Raw genomic sequence first — 22505 nt, 5'->3', positions numbered from 1 at the left:
GAGAAATTGTCAAAAATGCCTCTGCTTTTAACATTAGAAATGTTTGTTAATTTCTTATTCATTAATCCTTCTCTTTCCTAACGATGGTATTAATTAATTTGCTTTTTTTTTTTTTTTTGCATATTAACGTATTTATATTTATCCTTCAACCTGAGTATGTGTTTTGTTTTGTAATCTAAATCAGATTTTGCTTCCATCAGCTACAGAATATTTCCCTTTACCTGGTGCCAAATTCAAAGATTGTGTCTTAAATTTTATGCCAATTTTAGTGTGCTTAGGAAATTATGTTCTTTTAAAGTTGTTTTTTAAGTTTTAAGTCTGTAATTCAATGTTAGTAAATGACACCAGTATCCCCTTTGTGGAACTCCTCGACAACTGCTGGAGCAAGTTTTTTATTCGCATAATTATCATTTATTAATTATTTTTTATTTATTTATTAACAGTAATTACAGACAATGAAAATCTTCACAGGCTCTCCTAAGCGATGTCTTTTAAAAGTTTAAAAAAAGAAAAAGAAACTCACACATAAAAATGGTCCAAAATATAAATTTAAGTAGCATAAATTACACTGAATTTACAAAAGAATAATCTGAATGGTAACAGGAGTGTAGTAAATTTATATGCATAATGATAAGTATAAATATATGTTTATATATATATGGGGGTGTAAACAGTTGTGGCAAGTGTCAAGTGATGAGTTCATAAGTTCAACATTTGATTAGGCAAATCTTTACAGCACATGCCACATAATTGCAACATCCACAGTCTGAATCTGGTCTGGAACATGTATTGTAGGTCACACCCTTCTTTCTCTCCTTGTTTCCTGCCGACCTTCTCACCTTCTCACTACTGATTGTTCAGTAACAGCAAAAATGACTAAAAAAATAAATATTTTATAATGTTTGTTGAATATAAATTATCATTTATTTGTAGGAGGTGCAAAACGGCCGTCTTTTCCGCCTGTTGGCCAAACTGGGCACCATCAACGAGCGGCCAGAGTAAGTAGCTCTCGTGTAAAGATCCACCTGTATGTGTAGTTTGTGGTTCTGTCACTAGTCTGTGACCATGTTGCGTGTGAATCAGGTTTCAGAAGGACCCGACGTGGTCGGAGACGGGCGACCGCTACCTGTTGAAGCTTTTCCGGGATCACCTATTTCACCAGGTGACTGAAGCTGGGACGCCCTGGATCGACCTCAGCCACATCGTCTCCTGCCTCAACAAAGTCAGTCAGATTTCTTGTCTTCTTTTTGTCATGAAAGCAAACTGCTTATGTAATGTGTATGAATTACTCAAACATGCAAAGTGGCCTATTTTCAGAACATCTGTTAATACCTCATATGCCGTGGCTAAAAAAAACCCATGCATGCATGTGCCAACAGATTGCAGAACAGAGAGATTAAAAGTAGGTCTATTATTGGCCTACTTCTATCAGTGACATTTGGTATTTGGTTAGCAGCTGGGTATGGGAGGGAGCAGTGGAAATGTTAATCTGTCAGCATTTTTAACTAGTTTGTTAGGCCATTTAACTACTATATAACAATAATAATAATCTAATAATGAACACCAACAGAAAGCCTCGATGGTACTTAACTGAACTCTATGAATAAGCCATATCTCAAATCTAACCAACATCCTAAAGCAGCCCCGAAAAATAATGACATGCAGTGTAACTTAGAAGTAGATTTATCACAAGTCATTCTTAGTTTTCTCAATTCTGTTATTCTTCTTTTCACAAGTTGTTTAAAACTGTGACCTTTTGTACTTCACAAGTCTTCATATAACACGACACTTACTAATGAATCTATACAGGCTTATCTTTTTATCTGGGTCCACAGAAGTTCAGCATGAGGTCCTTCTTCTTCTTCAACTTACTTGTTTAAAATTAGGGCTTTGACTGACAAATTAATCACTGATTAATCTGGTGATTAGTTTGTTGATTAATGGTTTGGTCTAAAAATGTAAAAAGATACTGAAAAATCACAATTTTTCCGCAAGGTCAGTGTGATGTTGATGCATATGGATTTTTTAATGATTGACTAGTGGTTGCAGCTCTACCTTTAATCCTAAAAAATATTTATTCCAAGTTCTTTTTCACAATCAGCAGCCAAATGTTTGATCTGCTTCCAAAATATCAGTGTTTTTGAAACTTTCTTCCTGTTGACACAGCTGGACGCGGGCGTTCCTGAGAAGATCAGCCTGGTGTCTCGGGATGAGAAAAGCGTCCTGGTTGTGACCTACTCGGACCTGAAGCGCTGCTTCGACAGTACCTTCCAGGAGCTGCAGGCTGCAGCCTCCGGCTCTCTGTAGCGCCCTCTTCGGGCCCGGGGTGGGACTTGCCCGTACCTGGAGCACACTATTGCACTACAGCGGAGGACCAGGCTCATGGAAATGACATCAGCATGGCGAAGGCAGCGGGGCAGGGCTTCGTGAACCTCAGTCACATACACTGACCGTGTCCACCAGGAAGGCTTTTTCTAAAGTGTATTTTTTTTAGTTTTCCTAAACCCTGCAGCTGAAAATCGTAAAACAAAAGGAGAAAAAAAACAGACGTTCAAAGGACAAATACGGAAGCTGTGACAAACGAGTATGGTGACATTTTTTTAGATTTGGGGAACAAAACAAGAAACAAACCTTGAGGTTTTGAACTTTTTTCCGGCTTTTATTGTTTATTTCTACAGTTGGGGTTTATTTTTCTGAGGAGGATGCACTAAGATTTTAATTTTTTTGTTAATTTTTGTTATTTTTATCAATATGTGTGAGTGGCCTACAGGGTGTACAGAGAGCTAAAGTCACACACACGGACATGAATAACAGAGCAGACTTAAAGAGTTAAAACAACAAAAATTAAAATCCAGCGTTCTAATGACGGCATCTCTCCTCTGGCTGGAGTCCACACCCCTTCATTCTGACTCACTAGGAGACGGGACACACCACTCGAGGCTTTCATTGAGGCGGGGTGGCCCCTGTTTCATGCAGGGGGCCAGCCCACCTTTGCCTTGGTTGTTGGTTCCCCCTCAGAAAGGACAAACCACTTGGGTGTGTGGGACGGGTCCTTAAAACTGGAAAATCGACGGGTTTCTGACATTTTAGTTCAGGAGATTGTGGAACATCAGGCTCATATGTGTGGGTGGGTGGGCTAACATGGACTGGGATTTGGGATATGGGGGTAGATCGTGGTTTTTGTTGGCACTGAGGAAGGGGTGTCTTCTCCTGATGCTGTCTACCAAGTGTTTGTTACATATGCAGCAACCACCTTTGGTTAATGGACGCTGTTGTGACATAAACTGCTCAAGGATGGGTCATTTTGGTTTGACTGTCCAGCACTTGGTTGTAGCCCGTGGGTGGGGCTTCTGTTGAGGTGGAGCCACAGCTGCCTCTTTGTGGAATGTCCTTATTTCGTCCCCCACCTGTCCTCCTGTCCCCAACGTCCCCTTTCTCTGTCTCTCTCTTGCTCTCCCCTCTTCTACCTGCTTTTATCCTGATCTTCACTTCCCCTCAGGGGGTTCTTGGCCCCTCTACATTTGAGAAAAAAAAGTGACGCTTTTTGTGATTTTTCTAGCTGGTTTTTCTCTTGGCTCAGATATTGTGCAGGAATGCATGATGGGAACTGGGAGGGCAATTACTTTTTGCCTCAATTCAACTTTATTATTCTGTGGACCAATTCCAGCAGGGGTTTAGGGAAAGGGGAAGGGATGGAGGGCGAAGGAGAGAACAGGGCACCAATATTTTGTTTTGTTAATGTTTTATTTGACTTTTAAAGATCATGATATACAAATGTGCTGGAGACAAAGCAGCGGCACTGGCTGCTGCTCTCACTCGGATGGCTTGGATTTCTCTCAGGATGAAGACCAGCTGGAGGGGCCCAATGATTGAATGTGTTTGGCTGTCATTGGCTGCCCCCTGTCCAGTCAGATAGGTGAGTGGAGTGGGTGGAACGTCTTCAGGTCGAGGTTTTAGGAAGTTGGTGGCACTGTTGAGATCATGCTGTGAGGGATTTCATGTTGCCCTCAAGTTCGGTTCATGCTCCGTTGATGATAAAGAGATCAAACCAAACTCTTGTCTAACCACTGTTCTTAATCTCTCTGCCTTAGTCAAGTTCTCAGTAGTTTTAACAAGTGGGTACAACCATAAGACGAGACAAACGGCCTCCCGCGTGAAGCACACTGTCAGATGATCAAGGTCAAAGGCGTAATCTAGAACAGTGTGTTTTTTGTTTAACGTTGTTTGACGGAAGTTGACGGTCTGCTGTACTTGGGGGCAACAAACCTGCAGGGAGCTGAGTGTTAGATCATGTACTACTTCCTCTGTTTTAGCAAAATGAACAGACAAAAACATATTTGGTGAATGTGGTGCTTTAGAAACCCTCAAAACACACAGACACACACACATAAACACCCCCCCCCCCCCAAACTCGGCCACACAATGTCAGTGCTCATATCACTATCTTCCACATCATGACACACACTCCAGTTAATATTAGTGACGACCTTCTTCTCCTCCCCACATCGACACACCTACAATCACCATCTTAGTATGTTTTATGCCCCTGTTGTGTTCATTTGTTCAAATTTTGCAATATTTGTGTGTACAGCAGTATTTTAATAAAGAATACCAAAACTGACACGTGCAGGATCTTGTCTTGTTTTGCAGTGGGGTACATTACAGCGTTTAATCTCTGAAACAAGTTTATAGAAACATAAAAACTAGGGTTTGTGTCCAAGTGACTAATGGGAACAACAATTTTAGAAATTGGTTCAGTATTATTGAGCGGGAGTGCTGCAGTAACCATTCGGGGTATGTTTCAACTATCAATTTACGTCCACTAAAACTGCTTGTAGTTGCCACTGACAGGTTAAGATCAATATTCTAAGTGTTGGTGATTGGGATTTCAGGTCAAGAAGGATCTTACTTTTTAATCAAAAGGTCTGTCTCTGTAGGGATACGTTACATAATGTTGTCAGACACGAAAACACGCTCCTTTAATTGGCATAAATTGACCATGGGAACATCTGCCAAGTGGTTATGCTGCTGCCTGTTTTGCCGGTGTCGACTGCAGTCTTCTCGCTCAATACCGGACCAATTTTAAAACAGCATATTTCATTGAATTGATCTTCATGTAATCAGTATCGCTTGTCAAGAAAAACATTACTTGAAACAGCATGAGGACATGTATATCTGTTTGTTATTTATGGATGATTCAATTCTTTGTGATGCATAATATAGAATTAAATATAAACTCAGTTGCCAGTTTATGAGGTCTGCAATCCTTTGATAATAAAGGTTACAATATTTTTGTTGAAACTGTTGTAGAGAAATAATTTAACTCTTATGATTTTGCAGACTAGTTTATATTACTGACAGTTTTTTATTTCTTATATTTTGTCCATCTTCACTGATACTATTTGAGGTGGATAAATCAGCACCTTTTTAAATCAGTTTAAATCACACCAAACATTTTAATTTTCATTAACGTAAACTGGTAACTGAGCGTATATTCACATTCGCAGTGAGATACAGACCATCCATGAAACGATTACAGCATTAAAATAAATACAGATTGATACATTCCTGTCTTAACACATACTTAATTCGGTGGATAATTACTTTTTTTTTTCCAGCATATGGTAGCTGTGTAGAAGGAACCATTATTTCATACAGCAGTGTTCCTCTTCACAAAGCTCAGCACGAGGTACCAATACAATACGCTCTAATAGTTGTATCAGCAAATACATTCTGCATAAGTGCATAAGTACTATCTGGTAATACTAAGAGTAGCTGCTCTTGGAAGGGTTATGTGTGATAATGCAAGATATTACTGTGATACTTTAGAGGCTTTGTTGTACACCAGCATATGGTTTGGGGAACTGAAGAGAAGCAAAGGGATGTTTTGAGTTACACATAAAGAACTTATCTCTAAGTTTGGTTGAAGGAGGAAAAGGAAGAGTATATGTAGATACTATAATGAGGTAGAGGATGCACAGTTGATAAAGCAGAACAAGTTCTAGTTGACTTAAAATTATGAGCAGAAAAATACTGTATATACCCTGTGTGAATTTGTCTAAGAACAGATGCTAGAGGGAGGGGTAGAGAAAAGCAGAGTTGTAGTCCGGGGGAGGGGAGCCGTCCTCATCAGACTCCCAGTCACATGGTACGATAGAAGGCTTGTGGTCACAGAGACCTGTGATGTCACTGCACAGGAAAGGCACCTGGTTGTCCTGGCTCTTAGTGAAGGCAAAGAACCTGAAAACATACAAATTAAAAGTTATATCAGTAATGCACAAACAACTGTAATATCAGTAAACCAGTAATGGAAAAAACCTCCATAGTAAGGTTTAGATAGTTTAAAATAGTGATAGTATAATGTGCCATAAAAATGTATGAATGTTTTATGATGACTCATAAAAGTCATAAAAAAATCATAGCACAGTATGTCATCAATATTGTCATAGTATAATATTCAAAAAAGGTATAAAAAGTCACTTTAAAGCATTATCCTATTACAATATGTCATAGTATTGTATGTCATGAAAAATCTCACAGGATAGTATGCCAAAATAGTCATGAAAAGTCATAATATAGTATGTTATAAAAAAAAGTCATAGTATGTTAGGTCATTAAAAATGTAACAGTAGAGTATGTAATGAAAAAAGTCATAGTCAAGTATGTCATTAATAAGTCATAGTATAGTATGCCAAAAGGTAACGAGAAGTCATAGTACAATATGTCATGAAAAATGTAATAGTACAGTATGTCATCAAAAAATGTAATAGTACAGTATGTCATCAAAAAATGTAATAGTATAGTATGTTTTCAAAAAAAAAGAAGTCATATTATAGTATGCCAAAGAGTTATAAAGTAGTCATAGTATAGTATGCCAAAAAGTTATAAAATGTCGTAAAATGTGTTATGGTATAGTATGTCATGAAAAATGTCATACTATAGTATGTTATAAAAAAAGTAATAGTATGTTATGTCATTAAAAATGTAACCGGAGAGTATGTCATGAAAAAGTCATAGTACAGTATGTAAAAAAATAAATAATAATAATAATAATAATAGTATAGTATGTTATAAAAAAATTGTCATGGTATAGTATGTCATTAAAAATGCCACAAAAATGTCATAGTATAGCATGTCGTCAAAAATGTCACAACAATGTCATAGTATAGCATGTCGTCCAAAATGTAATAAAAAATCATAGTATAGCATGTCATCCAAAATGTCACAAAAACATCATAGTATAGTATGTCATTCAAAATGTGATAAAAATGTCGTAGTATAATATGTCGTCATATATCGTGAAAAAACGTCATGGTATAGCATGTCGTCCAAAATGTGATAAAAACATCATTGTATATCATAGTATAGTATGTCGTCAAAAATGTCACAAAAACATCATAGTAGTATGTCGTCCAAAATGTGATAAAAACGACATAATGAAGCTCAGTGTAAGTTCAAGCAGGAAGATTTTGTTTGTGCTCATTCATCAACAACTCTCTCCATCCCACTCCCACTGCTTCCTCTAATTAGCTGACTATGGGTGTTTACTTATGGAGTAAAACTTTGCCACGATCTCTATCAGCTAATCAGGATGCCACTGCAAAATCTTAAAACTGCTCTCTCTTCTGCTGCTGTCACCCATCATTTTAGGCAGGATCTTCGCTCCCCCCTTAACCCTGTTCACCTCCAGTCATCATATCCAGTGTCCAGGACAAGCTCAACAAAGGCTCATTCTTCTTCTCATCCAGATCATCAGCATTTCTCCATCTTCCTCTCATCTCATCTTCACCACCTCTACCACCACCAGCGTCTAGACCCTGGAGGGGTTCCCTGTTCAATTATGGATACATCACCCTCCTTAAATCATACCATCTCTACGGGGTTGAATCGCCAAAGACTTTTCACATTTTGCATTCCTATGTGCACATTTTAATAAATGTTCTTTTTACTAGAAAAACGTGTCTCTCCTGATTGAAGTATAATATGTCATCGAAAAAGTCACAAAAACGTCATAGTGTAGTATGTCATCCAAAATGTCACAAAAACATCATAGTATAGCATGTCGTCAAATATGTCAAACATCATAGTACAGTATGTCGTCCAAAATGTGATAAAAAAGTCAGAGTATAGTATGTCCTCCAAAATGTCACAAAACTGTCATGGTATGGTTTGTCATCCAAAATGTGATTAAAAAATTCATAGTAAAGGATGTCGTCCAAAATGTGATTAAAAAAAAGCCATAGTATAGTATGTCGTCCAAAATGTGATAAAAAAAAAAGTCATAGTATAATATGTCGTCCAAAATGAGATCAAAAAGTCATAGTATAGTATGTCATAAAAAATGTCACAAAAATGTCTTAGTATAGCATGTCATCAAAAATGTAAGATCAAATCATAGTATAGTATGTCGTCAAAAAGTCACAAAAACATCATAATACAATATCTCATCCAAAATGTGATAAAAAAGTCAGAGTATAGTATACCAAAAAGTATGCCATGAAAAATGTAAAAAAAATTCATAGTATGTCCTCCAAAATGTCACAAAAACATCATAGTATAGTATGTCATCCAAAATGTGATAAAAAAGTCAGAGTATAGTATGTCCTCCAAAATGTCACAAAAACGACATAGTATAGTATGTTGCCAAAAACGTGATAAAAAAAAGTCATAGTATAGTATGTCGTCCAAAGCATGAAAAAAGTCATAGTATAGTATGTCATCCAAAACATGAAAAAAGTCATAGTATAGTATGTCGTCGAAAATGTGACAAAAACATCTAGTATAGTATGCCAAAAAGTATGCTATGAAAAATGTCAAAAAATGTCATAGTATATAGCGTATCGTCCAAAATGTCACAAAAACATCATAGTATAGTGTGTCGTCCAAAATGTGATTAAAAAAAGTCATAGCATGTCGTCAGAAATGTGATAAAAAAGTCATAGTATAGTATGTCGTCCAAAATGTGATAAAAACGTCATAGTATAGTATGTTTTCAAAAATCATGAAAAAACATCATAGTATAGTATGCCAAAAAGTATGCTATGAAAAATGTCAAAAAATGTCATAGTATAGCATGTTATCCAAAATGTCACAAAAACATCATAGTGTAGTATGTCGTCCAAAATGTGATTACAAAAAAGTCATAGTATAATATGTTGTCCAAAATGTGATAAAAACATCATAGTGTAGTGTGTCGTCCAAAATGTGATTACAAAAAAGTCATAGTATAATATGTTGTCCAAAATGTGATAAAAACATCATAGTATAGTATGTCGTCCAAAATGTGATTACAAAAAAGTCATAGTATAGTATGTCGTCCAAAATGAGATAAAAAAGTCAAAGTATAGTATGTCATGAAAAATGTCACAAAAATGTCTTAATATAGCATGTCATGAAAAATGTAAGAACAAATCATAGTATAGTAGGTCGTCCAAAATGTCACAAAACCATCATGGTATAGTTTGTCATCCAAAATTTGATTGCAAAAAGTCATAGTATAGTATGTCGTCCAAAATGTGATAAAAACGTCATAGTATAGTATGTTTTCAAAAATCATGAAAAAACATCATAGTATAGTATGTCTTCAAAAATCATGAAAAAAATCATAGTATAATATGCCAAAAAAGTATGCTATGAAAAATGTCAAAAAATGTCATAGTATAGCATGTCGTCCAAAATGTGACAAAAACATCATTGTATAGTATGTTGTCAAAAATGTCACAAAAAATTTGATAAAAACCTCATATGTCATGCAAAATTTCACAAAAACATCATAGTACAGTATGTCGTTCAAAATGTGATAAAAAAAAAGTCAGAGTATAGTATGTCTTCCAAAATGTCACAAAACCGTCATGGTATAGTTTGTCATCCACAATTTGATTAAAAAAGTCATTGTAAAGGATGTCGTCCAAAATGTGATAAAAAAAAAGTCATAGTATGGTATGTAGTCAAAAATATGATAAAAAAAATCATAGTATAGTATGTCGTCCAAAACATGAAAAAACGTCATAGTATAGTATGCCAAAAAATGTGATAAAAAAAAAAGTCATAGTATGGTATGTAGTCAAAAATATGATAAAAAAATCATAGTATAGTATGTCGTCCAAAACATGAAAAAACGTCATAGTATAGTATGCCAAAAAAGTATGCTATGAAAAATTTCAAAAAATGTCATAGTATAGTATGTTATCCAAAATGTCACAAAAACATCATAGTGTAGTATGTCGTCCAAAATGTGATAAAAAAAAGTCATAGTATAGTATGTTTTCAAAAATTTGACAAAAACATCATAGTATAGTATGTCATCAAAAATGTCACAAAAATGTCATAGTACAGCATGTCTTCAAAAATGTCGTAAAAATGTCATAGTATGGTTTGTCATCAAAAATGTCACAAAAAATTTGATAAAAACCTCATAGTATAGTATGTCGTCCAAAATGTGACAAAAATGTGATAGTATGTTTGTTTGTATGGTCATGTTTAGTATATTATATGTCATAATATAGTATGTCATGTACATAGTATGGTATGTGAAAAAGTCATACAAAATGTTGTAGTTTAGTATATCATGAAAAATCTAACAGTATATGCCTAGTATGCCAAAAAACCCTGCATAGTATAGTATGTCATATAGTTTGACATGAACAATGTCATTGTACAATATGCCCAAAAAAGTCATAAAATGTCACAGTATATCATAATATAGTATGCCAAGATAGTTTTAAAAAAGTCTAAGTATGTTATGTCATGAAATGTCATAAAAATATTATACTTTGACAACAAATGTCATAGGTATAATATGAATTATTTCAAATTCAAATCCTGATGATATAGTATGCCATACAAAAATTTCCAAAAAGTGATAGTTTGGTACATCATAGAAATATGTCATACTATTGTGTGCCAAACAAAATCATAGAAAAAAATCATTATATATATTACCATAAAATATTTCATATAATTGTCATAAAAAATCATGGAAAAACATTATAGTATAATATGTCATAAAAAATATATAGTATAATATGACATAAAAAATGTCATCAAAAATTAAAATGAATTAAAATTTCATTTAAAAATATCATTGTAGTATGTCATCGAAGATACTGCGCAATGTGTGCGACATTACTGTGTGTCCTGCTGTGCGATGATTTACAGATGATGAGAGGTCTGGGCTGGTGGTAGGCAAGTCAAGGGTTTAGTGGTCAGAGATTAAAGGTCACCACCTGCTGAGTTTCTTGTTCATGGTGTCGTTGTTCCACGTGAGATCCTTCAGCTCCTCAGATGGTAGGACCATGCCACTGTCACTCTGCTCATCCTACAGCAGAGATGATGCAAACATGCAGCTTATCAGAGAGTGACTGGGTTTTTCCGGTTTTTACCAATACCTTTTTGCTTATCTGTTTCCACTGAAATTATTCAGCTCTGACAAAGTGAGGATGCAATTTTGTCACATCCCCTGTGTGTGTGTGTATGTGTGTGCCTATGTGCGTGCATGCAACCAAGCAGAAGTGAAGGTGTTTTCTTACATCAGGGCTGTCTGGCTCCTCGCAGGAGAGTTCCTCAAACGTCTGAAGTGTGGCCATTCCCCTCATGTAACTGGATTGATTGGATTCAGAATCAAAACATGGGTTAGAAATTTCTCAACCTGTTTCCTGTTATTTCTGAATCAAGTTTCAGTTACCTCTCACTGCTCCTGTCACTTTCACATCTGCACCTGTTTTGCTCATTTCGCTACATTTTTATTATGCTATTACAGCACTCCTCTACAATACCTGTTTACTCATACACGTAACATCTTAGGTCAAGGTGAGCTGGCTCACATCTACCTGCTGTATATTCCGTTGCATAATGTTTTTATTTTCTATCTTTTACGTGCCCTTTGTGCCCATCTCCAGCAAACCTGAAACATATTCTGGTTGGCTGCCAGACAAGCCTGACAAAAGGTCGTTATACCTGGCGGCACAATCGGGTGCTAAGTGTCTAGCAGCTATCCTAGAGACCAGATGGACGTCCATCAATGCCCTACCTCCTCCATCATTCCATCCAGCAATTACAAGACGGTTTGTCCAAGAAGGTGCCAAGCAATCCAAGGCCTGTACAGTAAAATCAGACACCAGCAAAATGGGAGGGGCACGAAGCTGGAGGGTACTGGCAGATCTGAATCAGTGTCTATGCTTCCCATCTGAGATTGCCTCTACTAACCTCAGATCAGACCTCATGCTTTGGTCCCCCTCACTGCGCCTCATTTAGATCATTGAGCTCACTGTGCCCTGAAAGGATGATGTGGAGGAAGCCTACAAGCGCAAGAGCCTTAAGTATGCCGAGCTGTAGCCGACACTGAGCAGCGTGGCTCAAAAGAGAAGGTTTGCATGGTTGAAGTGGGCTGCAGAGGCTTGGTAGGCAAGTCAGCTGCTTAAAGAAACTGGAATTCCAGGCCAAGCCCAACATCAGGCAGACGCCACTTGGGCCCCAAAATGCCACTCACAACAGCAGGATACAAGGGAGTAAAACCAGAGGGGGGGCACACCTGGGACACCAAGTGTTGCTGATGAGCCCTCTGGAGGTGTTGTGGGCCTACCATCGAAACACTAGTGAAGGAGAGTACCCACCTGATGACCCAAGTGAAGCTTTTACCCTCCCAAACCCCCATCCCCTTCCCTCAGCATGGCTCCAACTCTAACCCACAATCTCAAGTATGTGCAACAACAATCGACCGGTTAAACTCCACCTAGATTAAAGCTAGGTACGTTTTTCTCCTGTTAGTCTCTTCCCTCATCAAAAAGAGGGAGTCAGGTGAGGTAGAGTGTACGGCCCAGTCTCTCCTTGGCTCTGTCTTCCCTATGCTCCTCCTTACTTTTCTATCTACCTTTGCTCTTTCCTACTTTTCTATCCGTCTAACCCTTTGGCTCCTACTTGTCCCCCAGATGGCACTATTACTCCCACTCACAGTCTCAAGTAGGTGCATCAGGGATTGTGACATCTAGTCCTGAACTGATCCTCTGTCTCATGTTGCCTTACCTTAGGTTTGTGACTGCGAGTGGGCTTTCTTTGAAAGTCTCACTGCGACCAGTGTCTCCGGTTATGAAAGATCCCAGAGGAATATAATCCTTCCCTTCCTGTTAAAGAGAGGGAACAATTCTGGGTATCTGTAGATATTTTGTGTCTTTGTATGCAGTTTATCCATATGTTGGGGAAAAAAACTTATCTGACATGAAATAAAGCATAAGCCTGATGGAGTAAGATTCACAGGAAGCCTGACCTGCTGAACCCTGGCTTGCAGCAGGTCTCCCAGGGTCTCCACCAGGTCAGTGAAGGTTGGTCGATCTGAGGGACTGGCCTCCCAGCATGCCAGCATCGTGCTGTAACTGCACACACAAACATACAGGTATCAATTTTCTAGTATCACAGCCTGGGTCACATCAGTAGACATGACAGAAAGGTTTGAATGACACTCTTAGTAGGAAGGTTGAAAACGTATCCACCCACATCTCAGGTGTACTGTATTCAGGCGCTCTCATCCTTGTTCCAACCTTCAGTCTGTGGCAGAACTCTTCATCTATGTGAAGACCAGGGTACGGGGAAGCACCTGTTGGACAAACACACGTAAAACATTAATGTCAACAGTCTTTAAAGTGTGAGATCATGAGGTATCAGATATTTGTTGATGGGCTTTTGGGTTGTGTTTCTGTTATTTTGTCCACTACCTGTGCAAAACTGTGGTGAGAGGACTCTTACCCAAAGAGAAGATCTCCCACAGCAGAATGCCGTAGGACCACACGTCACTCTGCGTGGTGAAAACCTTGTCAAAGATGGACTCTGGAGACATCCACTTCAGAGGGAGGCGGGCCTGTCAACCAATCAGATCACAGGAGCACAGTTACAAAAAAATCCAGTGTTTGTTGCTTAAAGGAATGCTCTACCCACAAAATGATCACTTGTATATCAACTACGTGCCCTGTAAATTTGCACAAAAAAAAAATTTCTCCATAGTGAACGAAGAATCTGTGAAAAAACAGTGAATATTCTTGATAAATTTAAGTAAAAGGGGGCCGCATTTAACAACAGCAAAACTATATAAAAACATGACTCATGCAGTATAATCCAAGTATCATTTATCCAGTCAAATGCTTGTATGTGTTTGAACTGTGCTTGTGCTTTTCATTGAGCAGAGTTGAAACGCACACACTTGCCGGATGTTTTAATATAGTTTTGCTGTTGTTAAATGTGGACCCCTTTAACTCTAATTCATCAAGAATTGTTTTTCCACTTTTGGATTCTTGGTTCACTGTGAAGGCATACGAGAAAAACACAGTTTTCTTCTTATCCCATGTGTTGTTTTGTTATTTTATGTATGTTTGTGGAATCAGTCTAAAGTAAACTTTACTGCAAATAAGCGATTACGGAAAATGAATGAATGAACGAGTTCAATGGAGTTCATTATGTCTTTAGTTTATGATAATGACTTTAGTTGTTCTTTTATCTCAGACATGTTAGGATATTCCATACCTTGACATGTTTCGGCGGAAACCTCACAACCACCACCAAGTGACACTTCTGAGGAAGGCGGAAGTTGAAAACATTTCAAGGTATGTAATATCCTAACATGTCTGAGATAAAAGAACAACTAAAGTCATTATAATGAATGAACGAGTCATTAGAAAAACATCTCTAGAAAGGGTGTGATTTTTAAAAAAAATTCTATTTCTGCATTGTGTAGCTGCTGCAATGAGTACATTTAAAACAGCTTTTGCAGCCACTTTTCTTAAATGATATTTACCAGGGGCATAAATCACCAGTTTCATCATGATTCAATATTCTTTGGAAAACTATACAATATTTGCTGATATTTCAAAGTCTACGATTTTTATTTGATGCAATTCAGGGGCCTGTGATCAATATGAGACAATATTATCGGCCCATTTAACACAGTCGGTTACAGAAGAAGCTGCCACTCCTTGCTTTTCTGCTTTTGGTCATAAAAGATAAAAACAACACATCTCAGCCAACATTGGGCGAGAGGCGGGGTACACCCTGGAAAGTTTGCCAGACTATCACAGGGCTGACACACAGCCATTCACACTCACATTCACACCTACGGGCAATTTAGAGTCACCAATTAACCTGCATGTCTTTGGACTGTCGGAGGAAGCCGGAGTACCCAGAGAAAACCCACACTGACATGGGGAGAACATGCAGGCTCCTTCCAGAAGGGCTCCCCTACCCCGGGCTTGACCAGGAACCCTCATGCTGTGAGGCGACAATGCTAACTACTGCACCACTAATGACTATAAAAAAAATATTCAAATAATTAGTGATCTCATGAATTCTAAAATGTAAAATACTATAAAAAATAAACCGGTTGAATGCTTGTCTCCCCAAATATTGCTTTCAGTGGTGAGCTTTCCTAAGATGTCATCTTTATTTGTCATAACAATGCAAGTGTAATACTCTCAGACGCGGGATTTTGGAATCACATTGCCCCGTGCACTCACATCTCCCTTGCGAACATAGTCGGGGTCTTTGTAGATGTCTCTGGCCAGGCCGAAGTCACAGATCTTCACCACTTTATTGTCAGAAAGCAAAATGTTCCTGGCTGCCAGGTCTCGGTGAATACACTGATGCAGAACACAGAGAACACAAATAATGACATATATGAAACATACATGTGTACCGTATATACACACACACTTACACACATATCATGTATCAGACCTTGCGTGAGGCCAGAAACTCCATCCCTCGTGCCACCTGGAAGCTGAAGGAGATGAGATCCTCCAGGAATAAAGGAGAGTTGGAGGCAGATTTGGCCTCTAGAGGACGACAGAGAGGGGGCACAGCGATGTAATCAAGCAGTTTGATTATGCACAAACATGAGAAAATACTATTGTCCTGTCTTACCTGGGTCACTCTCTTCCTTGTGCCTCTCATCAAACTCAGACATGTTGCTGACACATCCTGGCCCTCCATCCTTTCCTCCAGCCAGCTGAGATAAGGAGAAATCAGTTACAAATATTGTATGACAGAGAGTAAGAGCAATGATACAATTAGAATTATGTGTCTTCCAACATTTGTTAAGCGGTTTTGGTCAATTTGTTGCAAGAATTTCAAAAACATGTTTTTCTCTGTGAAAATGACCTTTGGGGCCACAGCTTGTAGTAACATCTAAACCTGTAACAAAATTAAGGAAGTAGACATCCTGCTCGAGAACTGATAGCATCTTCGAACCTCAAACAGATTGCAGAAGTGAGTTTTTGAGTGTATGATTTTGTAACTGTGTGAAGCACTCAGGGGCCTTTTTCTTTTTTCTCAACTGCAAGGAGAAGTGTGGGGCATGTGGGAACTCGGTCCGCACGCCATGGAGGTCCTGTTTTGTGTGAAAAACAGCTATGGTGACACCATCTTTAATAATGTGTTTGTAGACTCACCGTGTTGTGCACAAACACCTCTCGTTTACCCTTTAGGAAGGTAGAGAGGTTTCCATGACGACAGTACTCGACAATTACCATCAGTGGTCCTGCATGCACAGGAAGCACACACATATTACAGTTAAGACAAGTGCGAGGGCCCTCATACAGGCATTGACAAGCTCATAGTAGGGGAGACTGGGGGCAGTTGTAACAAATTTTGGTTTTGATGTCATTATTAAAAAAACTTTTTGTTCTATTTGAATACAGTTTTAATGTAGGTAACTTATATTTGCCTTCTACTTGTTCACAGTCAACAAATGTTTTACAAACAATGTAAGAGTCATAATATTGATTGAAACACTAGAAGTCAAATGTCACATCAGCCCCCATGTGCAGGGGTGATTGTAACGACACATGTAACACCTTTATATGAATACAAAGGACCAGACTGCAGTGACTTAACCACTGCACTATGGCACAAAATATATACTAAATATATCATACATGAAGATTTAAACTGAACACAAAACATCAAACAATCATCTTATCTCGGGCATGTTGAAAGTGCGAATGGCTCTGGACCAAATGCCCGCGGCTCATCCTTCAAAATATACTACATGTGGTCTGTCACACAGTAGTGATTAATCATGCAAGATTAAGTTGCATTTTTTTTCAATGGCAGAACTATTGTACAGTTTGAAGACATGCACTAAGTAGGAACTACGCAGTTGGAACTGATGAGTTTTCATAAAACAGTTACCCCACAGCAGTCATTTCCTGCTATGTAGCAGATATGACCACCAATGACATAAGCTACAACAGTGTGGGGAAAAAACTGTAGATAAAAAAATACTTTTAAGCTTTAGAAATGAGTCTTAGCAGAACATTTTTTGACAAGAATTAGTCAACAGTTGTCCATTTGCAGACGTAGAGGGATCATTACAAACCATGTGCATACTGAGTGTTATGCCTCTAAACCATTTTTAATTGGAGCAATTTGAGATGTTACACTTTACCCACGTCTCCCCTACAACTAAATATATATATGTATATGAATGTGAACTTGTGCATATTTCTATAGGCGTATTTAGAGCACACATGCATGGAAACACACACACCTCCCGGCTTGGTGCAGGCTCCTAGCAGGTTGACAACATTCAAGTGATGTCCAATGTGGTTGAGGATCTTCAGCTCAGTCATCAGAGCTTTGTGTTCGCTGGCTGTGGCTCCCTCTGGTGGACAAAAGGTAGAAAATAGTGGCATACATGTTTTCACACAGAACTGCATTTTTATTTCCTCATGACACCAGGGACCAGATGTTGTACCTTTGAGCATCTTCACAGCCACAGTGCTGCAGCCGGTGGAGTTGTCTATACCAAACGCAGCCGCCTGCATCACCTTACCGAAGGCTCCACGGCCCAGAGGTTTCCCTTGACAGAGACAGAAAGACTGTGAGTGAGGCTGACAGGAGGAAAGGGAGGTGTGTTTTTGTGTCTAATTGAGCTACTTTATTAATTACTATTATCATCCGTCCTGGATGTGAGATGCTGATAAGAGAAGACATTAGAGTCCATCTAGCTGAATCCCACCCTTGGTGAGCTGATTAGTTCCAGTCAACACAGTTGACACACACCCCCTGCTGGAGCTGATTAGCTCAGCACAGACAACACAGACACAGAGTCTGATTAATGGAATGGGAGTCACTCCCAAAATTAATCTGATAAGAGCTGTGAGAAAGTCCTCCTATCTGTGATGTGATCTTAAATACCTTCCCTCTCTCCCATATAGCATGACATTCCCAAAACATTTCATATCCCCAGTCAAAGTCACTGATGCTGAGAACATACATTTTAGAAAGACATCTAGAGACACGCTACATCAATTTTGGCCTGCAATTGTATCAAAGCAACACAGTTTATGATTAGGCATCCAACTGTAACCATCATTTCAGCTCTTCTTTTTGCCCGTGTGCCTTCAGGGCATGACAGAAATTAATTTTGCTCACTTTCTCATCATGCTGCAGTGATTTTTTTTTTCATGTACTTGTTGCACATTATCATCGTAACCTCTAAAGTTGCATGTATGAATCTGAGCTGCTGTTTAATGTGTTTTGGGTTTGTTTGCTTCTATTGTTAAGTCTTTTGTACTTTTTTCTCTCTTTCCTGTTTATTTCTCGATGTACCAATCTACTAAAAGTTAAAAAAAGAAAATTAATAAACATACTGTCAAAAACAACATTAATTTCTGCATTTCTTATTGTCGTAAAATAAAGAAGAGTACCTAATTTGAGCCGCTCCCGAGGGAACTCCCATTGGTTGGGGTCGTACTGGAGTCTCTCACACTGCTCCTCTATTGGCCCGTCTCCTCTGTCCAGAATGATTGACAGGTACTCTGGTTTGGTGTTTGAGCTGTTGGGCTTTGGAGAAAGACACGTTTAAAACGTTAAAACCCATACTGGTATTAAACTAACACAAATGTGTAGCTTTTTTTTATATTTTCGGCATCAAAACATTTCAAGTTATTTTTTATAGTGTTCATTGTCTTCACAAATACAGAGGAAAAACAAACAAATTGTGCGACTATAATATCACTAGTAAAATAAAAATACATATACGCAGTGACAGAGGATATACTGTCACACCCTCAAAAACCACCACAATCCACAGCCCTAAAGGTTCTTCCAGTCTAATCCAATCCAATTGGATTCCAATCCAAAAGATCTTTGCATTAATATAGCTGATGTTTTTGAATTGCACCAGATTGTGTCTAGAGTTTACAGAACATTTACACACACTTTCAAGACTGTCCTCCCAAGTCTATCTCTTTGTCCAGTGTAATCTCCAAATTCTGCTTAGGTGCCTTTGTAGAGTGTGATGGAGGTATGAGACAATCCCCATTACTATGCAGATCAAAGTATTTGATACTCTCAAGGGAGTTAGGGCAACATATTTTCTCAAAATTAGACAAATTTTCCCCACGTTTGAAAGTACCTTAGAAAAAGAAAATTTGTATTTTGTACTGATGACTCAGGATTTAAGATTTAAGAGAGGAGAAATAAGATGCTAGTGCTGAATGAAGATCATATACATCCCACCAGTCATATAATCAGGATTGTGAAATTATGTGGTGCAAACAAAACTCTCCGTTCAATTAAAAAAAGATAAAATACTAACAAACGTACATGGAAAGCCCTGAATATGTTCCATATATTTGTTTCTTTGTACCAGGAAGCATCTTCATCTTGTCTCCTCTCACCTGTTTCAGTTTGCGTATGAAGAGTGTGAGCAAAAGCCAGAAGAGAGTGGCCACCACACAGGTGCAGGTGAGTGTGGGAATCTCCAGGAATGAGGCTTCTGAGGCACCTGGACACACACAAGCCACAAATACACACCAGTGCTTAATTTACATTCATTATACATTACACATTTACGTTTAATGTACAAACATGCCTGGAGTGCACAGAACTTTGAATATTGTGAGCTTTATGAGGCTAAAAAAAACGCAGATAAATCAGATACTTCTGCTACTACTATCAGACGTGCTTGATGTTTAAGTTTTTCCCCACTCTTCCAAATGGGGGCACTGTGTTTTCACCGTCACGCCATGATCCAGAAACACTATCCAACTCCCTCATTAAATCCCAACTTAATTTTTTTCCCTATTTTTGATGTGAAGAAGTAGAAACGTTCAGCTCAGTGCAGTGCAGAGCGTCTGTGAGATGCAGGCCGGGCCCTTCTGGAGGAAATAAAAACGGGAGACAGCTTCCTTCCTGACTGATCAGAACACAACAACACACACACAGCCACTCCTCTCTGCACACCCTGACCGGGAAGCGCGTCCACCACTTCTGCCAGGGAATGATGCTCAAACTGGGGGGTAGCAGAACCACACGGGGCCTGCCTATTCTACCACCGGAGGTATGAGTGTGTGTGTGTGTGTGTGTGTGTGTGTGTGTGTGTGTGGGTGTGGGTGTGGGTGTGTATGTGTATGTGTGTGTGACTGAGGGGAACTGAACAAAAGGCTGAGTGTGTCCCATGTTGAGATTATGTTAAGACGTTCTTTGATCAGTGTTTACTCAGGGATTGATAAACAGTCATATCACCTCCCATTAATAGAAGTGACACACCACGCCATACAAACAAAGTGGTATAGCATACTATATGTCCAGACTACACATCTATTTACAGGACTGGGAACAATGGACATTCAGACATACCCATATATGGAAGGGTCGTATCGCTGAGAAGACGTAAACACAGCCAATCAAAGGCAAAAAAAAATCCAGCTGGTTGACATATACTCACCGTTGACCCATATATAGGCAGAGCTCTCTGCAGACCCCCTCTCATTGGTGGCCTGGCATGTATACAGGCCCTGGTCCTCCACTGTGATTCGATCAATATGGAGGGTGCCATCCTCTGGTGATATTACAATACCTAAAGATGGTGGCACAAACTCTTAGACACCAGAGTACAGCTACAGTTTGCATGTTTATGGTATTATTTTTTACCTGATCCTTGAGACAGAGCACGTTCATCCTTGTACCATGTGATGGTCGGGGGTGGGACGCCCTGAGAGGGACAGCTAAGGATCACTGAGCTGCTAACGTTAACGGTATAGTCGGTCAGATTATCAAGCAGCACCGGAGGCTCCAAAACTGAAGGAGAAACACACACCATGAATAGTATATGTGCCAAAGTTTGAGTGTGTATGTGCAACTCAACTACAATTCTAAGGTACTTGCACTTTATTTCCATTTTATGCCACCTTATATTTCAAATTCACTACATTTCAGAGACAAATAATTTTATTTTTACTTCACTACATTTATCTGACAACTACAGTTACTTTCTAGATAATTACATAAAAATATCCAATCATTGTAAAGGGATGCTTTGCCAATTTTCAACCAGCTTTGTATCATAACAGTGTGGGCAGTATGTGTAAAAATGAACACTGGTAAACAGGCTGTTGCTCGAACTACAGATTGTCCTTCTACATTTTCGTATGCCCGCCACCACGGACACAAAGGGTGTGTTTAGAAATACTCACTCTGAGTGACAGAGTGTATTCAGGCGCACACTAGACTGTTTGTAAATACAGAGCGCTGTTGAAAGGTACTGTTCAATTTTTCAGAAGACCGAACTCTCGCAGGAGAGCACACTCTGGGCCCTGTGTCTGAGGAGGTGGAGTAGCAGAGTGCCAAGCAGAGTGAATGTGTGATTAACTGACAAGAACTTAGATTATCCATTACACAGACAAAGCATAAGTGTCAAAGCCTAATTAATTAACACCAAAGGTAAGTTTGACTGATTTGATTTAATTAGCATTCTTACTTTTCTTTTAGTGTGCTAATCATATTTTCATGTTTTCCAAAGGAGAATACCAGCAAAGGTGAACTATATAATATGATTCATACATTGTAATGAACGTCATGCATGGTAAAAATACTATTTTTCCAGGTAACTATTCCTTTAAATGCACATGTAATGTGTGTAGGGAAGCATACAGATGTGAATGTATAGTATTATGTAAACACTTGGTCTAATATTACAATAATGGAGCATCATCAGGTAATCAGAGCAAAATGTAGCCCCAAACTGGCGGCAACTTATTGAATGTAATCATGAAAAAGTGTGTGTGTGTGTGTGTGTGTGTGTGTGTGTGTGTGTGTGTGTGTGTGTGTGTGTGTCTGTTCCACGTTTTTCTCCTCACTGACTTGGCCAATCCATGTGAAATTTGGCACAGTGGTAGAGGGTTATGGGAGGATGTGAATGAAGCAATATTAGGCTACATCAACTGGCCAAAGGGGGGCGCTATAGCAACCGATTGAAATCGCAAACTTTCAATGGGCATATCTCATGCCCCGTATATCGTAAAGACATGAAACTTTGCACAGAGATGCCTCTCCTCATGAGGAACAAATTTGCCTCAAGAACCCATAACTTTCAGTTATATAGATTTTCCGCCATTTTGAGTTTTTTTAAAAACACTTCAAATCGATCTCTTCCTAGGAAGTTTGACCGATCTGCATGAAACTTGGTGAACATAATCTAGGGACCAATATCTAAAGTTCCCTCTTGGCAAAAGTTGGAA

General features: G+C 38.6%; 2 protein-coding genes across 2 annotated transcripts in view; one reads left to right on the top strand and one right to left on the bottom strand.

Annotated features, from left to right (window-relative positions):
- Nucleotides 1-4621, top strand: part of pan3 (poly(A) specific ribonuclease subunit PAN3) — a 28020-nt gene extending 23399 nt beyond the window's left edge. The window contains exons 17-19 of the mRNA XM_050057352.1: nt 934-998; nt 1084-1222; nt 2167-4621. Of these exons, the coding sequence (XP_049913309.1) occupies nt 934-998; nt 1084-1222; nt 2167-2307 (345 nt within the window). The 3' untranslated portion in view covers nt 2308-4621. The remainder of the gene's footprint in view (nt 1-933; nt 999-1083; nt 1223-2166) is intronic.
- The window catches only part of flt1 (fms related receptor tyrosine kinase 1), a 51551-nt gene continuing 33440 nt past the window's right edge, over nt 4395-22505 (bottom strand). The window contains exons 14-30 of the mRNA XM_050057349.1: nt 20920-21066; nt 20714-20845; nt 19665-19771; nt 18690-18825; nt 17735-17839; nt 17528-17641; nt 16428-16516; nt 15901-15985; nt 15715-15812; nt 15495-15617; nt 13738-13849; nt 13489-13588; nt 13262-13367; nt 13021-13118; nt 11529-11598; nt 11226-11317; nt 4395-6240 (exon numbers count right to left, since the gene is read on the bottom strand). Of these exons, the coding sequence (XP_049913306.1) occupies nt 6072-6240; nt 11226-11317; nt 11529-11598; nt 13021-13118; nt 13262-13367; nt 13489-13588; nt 13738-13849; nt 15495-15617; nt 15715-15812; nt 15901-15985; nt 16428-16516; nt 17528-17641; nt 17735-17839; nt 18690-18825; nt 19665-19771; nt 20714-20845; nt 20920-21066 (1883 nt within the window). The 3' untranslated portion in view covers nt 4395-6071. The remainder of the gene's footprint in view (nt 6241-11225; nt 11318-11528; nt 11599-13020; nt 13119-13261; nt 13368-13488; nt 13589-13737; nt 13850-15494; nt 15618-15714; nt 15813-15900; nt 15986-16427; nt 16517-17527; nt 17642-17734; nt 17840-18689; nt 18826-19664; nt 19772-20713; nt 20846-20919; nt 21067-22505) is intronic.

Source organism: Epinephelus moara, chromosome 11 (assembly GCF_006386435.1).
Source record: "Epinephelus moara isolate mb chromosome 11, YSFRI_EMoa_1.0, whole genome shotgun sequence".
In the NCBI taxonomy this organism is placed as follows: domain Eukaryota; kingdom Metazoa; phylum Chordata; class Actinopteri; order Perciformes; family Serranidae; genus Epinephelus; species Epinephelus moara.
Note: the sequence above shows the minus strand (reverse complement) of the source record. Positions and strands in the feature narration are given on the sequence as shown.